Source organism: Silurus aristotelis (assembly GCF_946808225.1).
Source record: "Silurus aristotelis genome assembly, chromosome: 4".
Classification (NCBI taxonomy): domain Eukaryota; kingdom Metazoa; phylum Chordata; class Actinopteri; order Siluriformes; family Siluridae; genus Silurus; species Silurus aristotelis.
The window spans coordinates 5,612,998-5,621,721 of NC_139577.1; the positions used below are offsets into that span (position 1 = coordinate 5,612,998).

Consider the following 8,724-nt stretch of genomic DNA (forward strand, 5'->3'; position numbering starts at 1 on the left):
TTGTGAGGGTTTTCCAGGTCGTTGTAAAGGTGTTCCACGTAGTTGTGAGGGTTTTCCAGGTGGTTGTAAAGGTGTTCCACGTAGTTGTGAGGGTTTTCCAGGTGGTTGTAAAAGTGTTCCACGTAGTTGTGAGGGTTTTCCAGGTGGTTGTAAAGGTGTTCCAAGTAGTTGTGAGGGTTTTCCAGGTCGTTGTAAAGGTGTTTCAAGTAGTTGTAACAGTGTTGCAGGTGTTTGTAAAGGTGATAAAGTGGGTTGCAAAGGTGTTTCAAGAGGTTCTGAGGGAATTCCAAATAGTTTGCCATGATGTTCCATGTGGTTGTGAGGGTTAATAAGTGGTTGCAAGGGTATTACAAGTGGTTGCCTAGGTGTTCCAGGTGTTTGTTCTGGAACATAGGATTGTTGCTATGGTGTTCCAGCTGAAAGCTTGGGTTTGTTAAATGTAAACCAAGACATGTTCATCTTTGTCCTAACAATCTGGGTTTTTCATATGGGATCAGAGCTTGATAGGGTCATTGCCAAACCTTACACTATGGCTTTTAGTTTTAGGGAAAACGTTTTTTATACACTTTTGTTCTTGCATTGCAAAAATAAAAAGTACCAACACCCCCCCCCCCCCCCCCCCCCCCCGACACACAAAAACCACACGGGTTCAATAATTCAGCATCATATTGTTTATTCGCTATGTTTATTGTTACCGTAGCTACAAACAACTGAGGCAATCAGTTTATTGCACTTCATTTGTTGCTGTTCTCTACTGCCTGCAGAAAACCCAACATTTGACACTTCAGTTTATTATTAATCTTGCAATAAAGCTGGAAATAAAAAGTTCAGCATTATGCTTAGTTATAAGCTTACAGCAATGCTGAGGAGAGGAAGCTTTTATATGAATTCTCTGGGTTTTATTTTTATACCACAGCACTGCTGAATTCTTAATTATGCGTGGTTAGAAGGTGTTGATTAAGTATCTAGAATAGCAGTTCAGCTCCCCGATGGTGCAGCTGCAAATCACAAAGTTGGTACAAGAACTTAGAATAAGAACTTGTATGGCAGGTGAATATTTTTTTTTGCTTAATTTGTTTTGTTCTGGTGACCTTTCTCCATCCTTTTATTTTTAGTAAGAATTGTGGTATTTGAGAAATCATATTCTAATTTTAACACCTACACGCTGCCACTTCTGGGCCCTTAAGCAAGGCTCTTAGTCCCAAACTGCTCACTTGTATAAATAAGACATTTATGGCATTTGTTGGATGCCCTCATCTACATTTACTTTTGCGGCATTTAGCAGACGTCCTTGTCCAGAGCGACGTACAAAAGTGTTTTAAGTCTCTATCGATTAATATATCTACACTGGAATGCTAGATTACAAACTTGAGTTAAATCTACCTACAACTCTGTTGAATAGAATTTTTTATTTTTTTTTTTTGGTAAAAGACCAATCAAACCTATAAAAGTGCTAGTTTAAGTGTTTGAAAAGAGGGGAAGGTCATTCCACCACCTTGGTGCCAGAACAGAGAAGCCTTGAGGGGTATACTTACATCTTATCCTGAGAGAAAGTGAGACCAGTCGAGCAGTGCTGGAGGATCTCAATGAGTTGAGTGGCATCAGCATAGCAGTGGTAATTGTGGTCATTCATACAGTGGTCATTCATACTGCTGACCAGTTGAGGGTTAGGGGCCCGTAGTGGTGGTTGGATTTAAACTCAGGACCTTCAGATCAGAAACCCAATATGTTACATTTTGAATCAGGACACTTCCAGCACCAGGCTTTTATACAAATGACATCTAAAGTACTGTAATATGGTCTGTTTTTATCAATGGATTTATAATTTTTTTTTAACTGTTTTGGTTTTTTGAAGCCATTTCTAAGCCGATTGAATCTACATCCCATTAACAACTTTATAAAAACACCAAGAGGGAAAGAGAGACAAGCTTGTCGAGGGCAAAGCACAGCCCTGATGTGTGCATAGAGCCGTAATGATGCATAATAATGTTAGTCAAAGCCGTATGCAGCAGATGGCAGCTATACATACATCATTTATTAAAGAGCTAACAGCGTCTGCGATTTGCTAGAGATTATTTAACATAAAACTGCAGATGTCTTTTAAAGGTTTACAGTATAAATGCGTGTCTTCTGCCATGTTCACAGGAGCAGCTCAGTCTTGTGCAATGGTGACGCAAAGAATCGGCCGGCCCTTCGCATATCAACACGCAGGACTCCACCCATACCTGGTGGACGACTCAATCCTATCACAGGCTCAAAGGATTCTGGACCCGCCTACCAGCACCTGCAGGAAGCGGATGGATCTGAGAGGGATGTCGAGCCTGCAAGAATGTAAGTGTGAGCCGTGTCAGAAAGAATAAGCTGGACTGCTATGGAAACATAGCAAGGTATTCGTTTACTCTGCAATTGGTTCTTCTGGTTAAAAAGGAGGTCAAACTTGGGTAGAGTTATGGTTGACTAGAGGTGGAATTGAATCTGTATATGAAGTTTTGAGAGCAAGAAATAGTCAAGGTGGAGTTGAAGAGGGATTTCTCTGGACACTTAGATGGTTGCTGTGGTGTTCCAGGTAGTTGTAAACTTGTTTCAAGTGGTTACTGTGAAATGACAGTTGCTTTGATTCCAGATGGTTACTTGCTTTGGTTGCTTTGGTGTTTGAGGTGTTGTGAAAATGCCGCAGCTGATTGTGTGTGTTTCAATTGGTTGCGAAAGTGTTCCAAGTAATTGCTCTGGACTTTAGATAGTTGTAAAAGTGTTACTGGTTGGTGTAATGGTGTTCCAGGTGAATAGTCTAAAATCTTAGCGGGGTGCTATGGTTTTCGCAGGTGAAGGGTGACCAGCTGGTTTGTAAGGTTGTTCAAGGTGGTCAGTGTGAAATCATAGAGAGTTCTTATGGCATTCCTGGTGGGGGTCTTCCAGATGGTTATTCTGAAATCCTAAATGGTTGGAGTCGTGTTCAAGGTAACAGTGAAGGAGTTGCAGCTGATTGTAACAGTACTTCGTTTGGTAACTCTGGACTATTAGATGGTTTTGTTGTGTTGGAAAGGTGTTTCAAGTGTTTGTGCTGGAGACTTGGATGGTTTCCGTGGTGTTCTAGGTACGTTCTGCTAATTTGCTGAATGGTAGAATGTGTAGTGGAACAAAAGTTTTGTACCTAGATGGATTTTAGCCTGGAGAATACACTTTGGCTTTAGAATATAGGTGGAGATTCTGCTTATATGGACTTTGAATTGGAGGTTTGGTTGGTTATTGGAATCAGTTTAATATAGTGGATGAGGTTGGATTTGGATTGTGGAATAGATTTAAAATTTTTGATGAAGGTGGAAGCTCTGAAATGTATAGGAACCAAAAAGGTCAAATTTGGCTAAACTTCTACAAACTACAGATTAATACTCTAGAAAAACTAGAACCTGATCTTCACCCAATGTTGAAAGATTGTAGGTTTTGATGCGAGCTATCCTGTGGTGTATAAAAACAGCAGGCAGAATATTCTTTATGTTGTTTTGTTATAGTGTATAATGAACCGGGTTGAACCTGGATCAGCATGGTTACTTTGTGCCATAGGGTCTATTTTTTTATTCGAGCTCTGATAAATGTTTTTGGTTGTTTACGAGTCTGCGTGTGTCCCTGCATCATGCACCGCTGTGCACAGCAAACTTCGTTCGAATTTTCGTTGCAACAGTTCCCGCTAGTTTACTTTCGGTAGTATAAATTCTACAGTATTCTATCAGCACGACCGTCTGACCGTCCACCGGGTCACCCAGCGATCGTCACAGCAGTCTGTAAGTGCTGACCTATTTCTAATTCTGGTCTGGGCAAAAAAAAAAAAAAAAAAAAAAGAAAGAAAGAAAAAAAAAAAAAACATCAAACATGCACGAGAATAACACTGGGTTGAAGAAAAAGCCTGTTTCCATGGAGACAAGCTGGGATGGAGAAGAATGAAAAGAGAGAGGGACAGAGAGAGATTCAGTCTGTTTTGCATATGGCCAATAAAAAGCGAGCGGGAGAAATATGGCGAGGTTTGTTCCTCATCTGTCAGAAAAGCTTGCTGTAATTGACATAAAAAAGATTGAATCTGAAAAGCAATTGGGTTCTGTATTATTGTTATTATTATTACTAGTATGAGTGCTCTATCAAGAACTCATTCTTCAAAAAATTGCTGAACTCATTTAATCACAACCTCTTGACTTGATTGCTTCTGCTAACTCACCGCATGCAAATTCAACACTGAAGTCAATATTACATAATCATAAGCAATTAAAGGACAAATTAACTTTTGAAATACTTTATAAAAAATGATTATACTTTCAGTCTTCTATGTCCGTCTAACTTTTACATCTTTGTAGCCTGCAGTATAGCAAACATTATACAACTGGTTTACAAGTAATTCCTAGGATCTTAAAAAAATATATTATGGATATTTAAAAGAAATTTTGCTAAATGAAATGTATAAAACTTACACAATCATTAGTATTTTATATGCATACACTATATGCCCAATCTATCTTTTTCAGTCATATGTGTTTCTTCTCTGAACGAGCACAAAGCTGGAGGCACACAATTTTATTGGGATTTTGATGCGTTTGCACAAAGCCAGCTCCATAAAACGATATGCTTTACATGACTTTTAGTGAAAGATCTCCCGCTATAGAGATCTCTATTCTATTGAACACCTATGGGATGAACTGGAATGCTGACTGCACCCCAGGCCTCCTCCTCTCACCTACATCAGAGCCTGACTTTACTTACACCCTTGTGGCTGAACGAATCTCACACAGATTTTCAAAAGCACACTTCAATATTTATTGGAACGAGTGTGGAATGGGATGTTTACAAAAGCACATACCAATCGGGAGTCCACAATCTTTTCTTCATATAGTATGTGTACTCATAATAATTATCAGCTTAATCAAAAGTAAAGTTATATCTAAAACTCTAAAGTCTAACATATTTTTGTGTAGGTTTGCTTCTTAGTCTTTTTTTTTTTCCCACATAGATCCTCTTATATGTAGCGAGTAAGGCAGGGTTTTGGTTCTTGGGTGTATTAGGATGTGATGAATAGATGGATGTATAGACAGATAGACTGATGGATAGATGGATGGATGTTAGGTAGGTAGTTTCAGTTTCTCTGGGAGTTTAACAGACAAGCATGAGCCCATCTCTATTTCAAACTCATTCTTGTTCTACCTTCAGCATATGACAGAAAGAAAGAGAGAGAGAGAGAGAGAGAGAGAGAGAGAGAGAGAGCTGAGATATTTATATTGACATGCTGAGTAGAAGATTACATCATTAAAATGAGACGAAACTTGACTATACTTCAGCCAAGATTACTAGAATCCCTTATCTTATCTAAAACGCAGCGCAATTAATCACAGCTTATGAGATTCTACTCATCCGAGAAGAGTCCTTGGGACTTTATTGACAAAAAGGAGACTCATTAAAAAGAGACTGAAAAGTATACATTCGTGCTTATGTAAAGCTCGAATGGATTAGTACTTGCCTGAAATGGGTATCATTACGCTTTCTCATTTTCTCTGAAAAATCGTATATTTATATCTCTATATTTTTTTTTTCATAGCTAAACTACCAAGGTTGACTAGAAGTCTGCTAATAAACTGCGGAGGAAATGGAAGCTTGGGTTTTATGATGGAACTCGTCGAAACAGTCTGGAAAGAAAATATTTGTATTCAAAACAAATCGATGGACCATTGCAAAAAGAGTGGGGAAAAAAGGAAAGCAGAGATGTGCAAAGAGCACTGTGTAGGGCAGAAATATTAAAGAGAGATGGACCGGTGATTATATTAGTAAGCTATACACACCATATTGGCAAATGTTTGCGGACACCTGGTCATAAGGGTAGAACGTTATGCCCTTTTTGAGCATCGCACTCCACATTTAGTCCCAATTTGCTCTTATTCCCTCCACTCTTCTGGGAATATGTTCCACTAGATTTTCGAGTGTGCTAGTGGAGATTCGTGCTCATTCAGACACATGGGTGTTAGGAAAGTCAGGTACTGATATAAGTGAAGAGGCCTGGGGTGCAGTCAGCATTCAACCCATGTAAACCATAGCTTCATAGAGCTGCTTTGTACACAGGGGCATTGTCTTGCTGGAACAGGTTTCTTTCTCATTTGTTTCTAAAATTATTTGAATTGCAGCATGATGTCTAGCATTTGAGGATCTTTTGGTCTTTTGGAACTTCACTTGATCAGGCAGGTCCTATTTAAGAGATTTCTTGATTGTGAACAGGCCTGGGTGTGGCTAGAGAAGTTGAACTCAGGTGTGATAAACCACTTTTTTAACAAGGGGGGCAAACACTTTTTTACACAGAGCCATGTAGTTTTGGATTTTGTTTTCCCTCAATAATAAAAGCTGCTTGTTGTGTTCACTTGTGTTATCTTTTACTAATATTTAAATTAGTTTGATGATCTGAAACATTAAAGTGTGACAAACATACAAAAATCTAAGAAATCACACCACTGTACATACAGATTTTTTTTATAGTGTATGATACAACTTTATTGGTATTGAATATTTTGGGGATTAATATAGCGTGCTGTCCATAAAGCATTCGTCAGTATGCCACAAATGTGTTTAAATGTGTCCATAGGATTTTCCGAAGGATCCTCTTTGGAGGATATGAGTTTTTCCTCACAGGAATTAAGAGCCCTTTGATGGAGGTTCACAACGTATTTAGAAGTTATTCAAACGGAGAGGGAGATGGTTAAATATTGACATGGTGCATGTTATTGTTGGGGATTATGACTCCTTACCAGGAGATAAGAAGCAAAGAACATAATTCAGACGACAACTGATTTGAGGCGATAATGCTGCACGGGGTCTGTTAGCCTCGAACCTCTTCGGCTTCCATCAAGCGTGAAAACATCGCGCGTGCAAAAATCCCTGCAGATCAATTTGTGAGTACGTCTCAAGGAGAGACAACAAGCCCCAAGTCATGTTTTGTCATTCAGCTCCGAAAGAAATGCAAATGAAGGGCGTCTTACGGGTACTGAACAAATGTCATAATTAAGCACTAGAAGCCAAGTGGTCTCTCGTGCGCTTGTTCGCTCCGGAAAAGCCTCATCGCTCAGTTTGTCACATTTGAGAGGGTGTTTACCTTTGTTGATGCAACATTGAAGGTAGCAATTTAGTCTCTCGGATGGCAATTCTTTTATTTACATACATGAATGGGTCGCGCTTTCCCGAATAACATGGCTGTTTTGTGATTGACGGATGCTCGTCTGTCTTTCCATCTTCCCACTTGGCGATCTATTACGAACGTTCTCTTTTTGTGTTCTTTTTTGATTTCCTTTTGTCTCTTTCTGCAGGAATGTGACGAAGCCTGATGGCACGCTGCTGCACCAGGATACTTTCCAAGGAATGCAAGCTTCCCAATCCTGTCAAATATGGGCACCACCCAGGAACCTTTGCTTCGGCTCACCGGGAAAGAGATCCCCCGCTCCATATCGGATCCCGATCATCCCGTCTGTCCACTCGCATCAAGACGAAACCTCGTGCATGCAGACGACTTGTGTGGATGGAAGGAACCAGAGTTTTACGCGTCAAGGGGGTACCGGAAGTAGAGCGGACAACCCCGTAGCCAATCCTGTCTGCAACAGGGTGGGCGAAAAGAGGAAGGAAGGCGCCTGTTTAGCAGAAGAGGCTCGAGAAAAGTTCAGAGCCAGTGCCAACGCGAAGCAGGATGACACCATGTTTGCTGCGCCTCATGTGGCGAAAGAGACAGTTTGTATTCTTCGTGCCAGCGGAACCGGCCATGGAAGCACGGCTCCTAGTGGGCCCACAGAAACTCAGTTGCTGGATCCCAGAGACATGCACGAGGACTCGACCCAACCTAGACAATGAGAGTTTCTTCATCACACCTTGTGTCTTGAGAACAAGGCTGCAGAAGGTTCTGCCAAAATCGATGAACGCAAGCTTATGGAATCGCGAAAATTTATTGAACACTGATGGCTTGAGATAGCAATTGCTTTTTTTTTTTGCTTTTTTTTTTTGAAAGAGTGACAGTCTATAAAAGAACTAAAAAAAAAAAAAAAAAGGATAAATTATTTATATGCATTTATTAAAAAGAGAAACTTCTACTTAGGAAAAAAAGAAACCAAATAGTCTGTCATCTCTATGGTGTTTTTAATTGTATAAAATATATATATAGATATCTATATATAAATGGCTATAAATATATCTGAATGGAAATGTTGGTGACCAAGTGCACAAAAAAAAGACAAGGAGAATGGGAATGATGCAAACATGTTTAGTTTTTTTCACTATTATTTTGCATTTCTTTTTTCCACCACAGCCACAACCACATTGTGCAGTCTTGGTCCATTTTGTTTCATGCATTCTCCCAAACGTATTCAAGATCAAGAAGTGCTGCAGCTGAAACGACTGCGTTCCCCAGCTTTCCTTGCCAAGGAACATCTGGTTCTGCCTTGGAACTGGTGCACCACTTTTCAAACATGGACAAACGGAAATTGAACTACCGAACCAATGGAACTTAAGGCAGTGGGGGATCAAACCGTTGGACCACTGACCCAAGACTTCACTCAGTTTATGGAAGTGTATCCTGTCCAAGTTATTTTTTTGTACTTTGGTGTTTTTTTCTCTCTCTCTCTTTCTTTCTCTCTCTGTCTCTCTAACTCTCTTTTCTTTCACTTTGTTCTCCTCACTTGTCAAAAGGGGTTTGGTATTCATAGGAACAGCTCAAGTCCT

At 39.9% G+C, this 8,724-nt stretch overlaps 1 protein-coding gene across 2 annotated transcripts in view; it reads left to right on the top strand.

Moving 5' to 3' along the window:
* The window catches only part of nrg3a (neuregulin 3a), a 365,695-nt gene extending 357,582 nt beyond the window's left edge, over positions 1-8,113 (top strand). For both annotated transcript variants that reach the window (XM_083540457.1, XM_083540458.1), the window contains exons 8-9: positions 2,146-2,331; positions 7,326-8,113. In XM_083540457.1, coding sequence (XP_083396583.1) covers positions 2,146-2,331; positions 7,326-7,860 — 721 coding nt within the window. In that variant the 3' untranslated portion in view covers positions 7,861-8,113. The remainder of the gene's footprint in view (positions 1-2,145; positions 2,332-7,325) is intronic.
* The last annotated feature ends 611 nt before the right edge of the window (positions 8,114-8,724 follow it).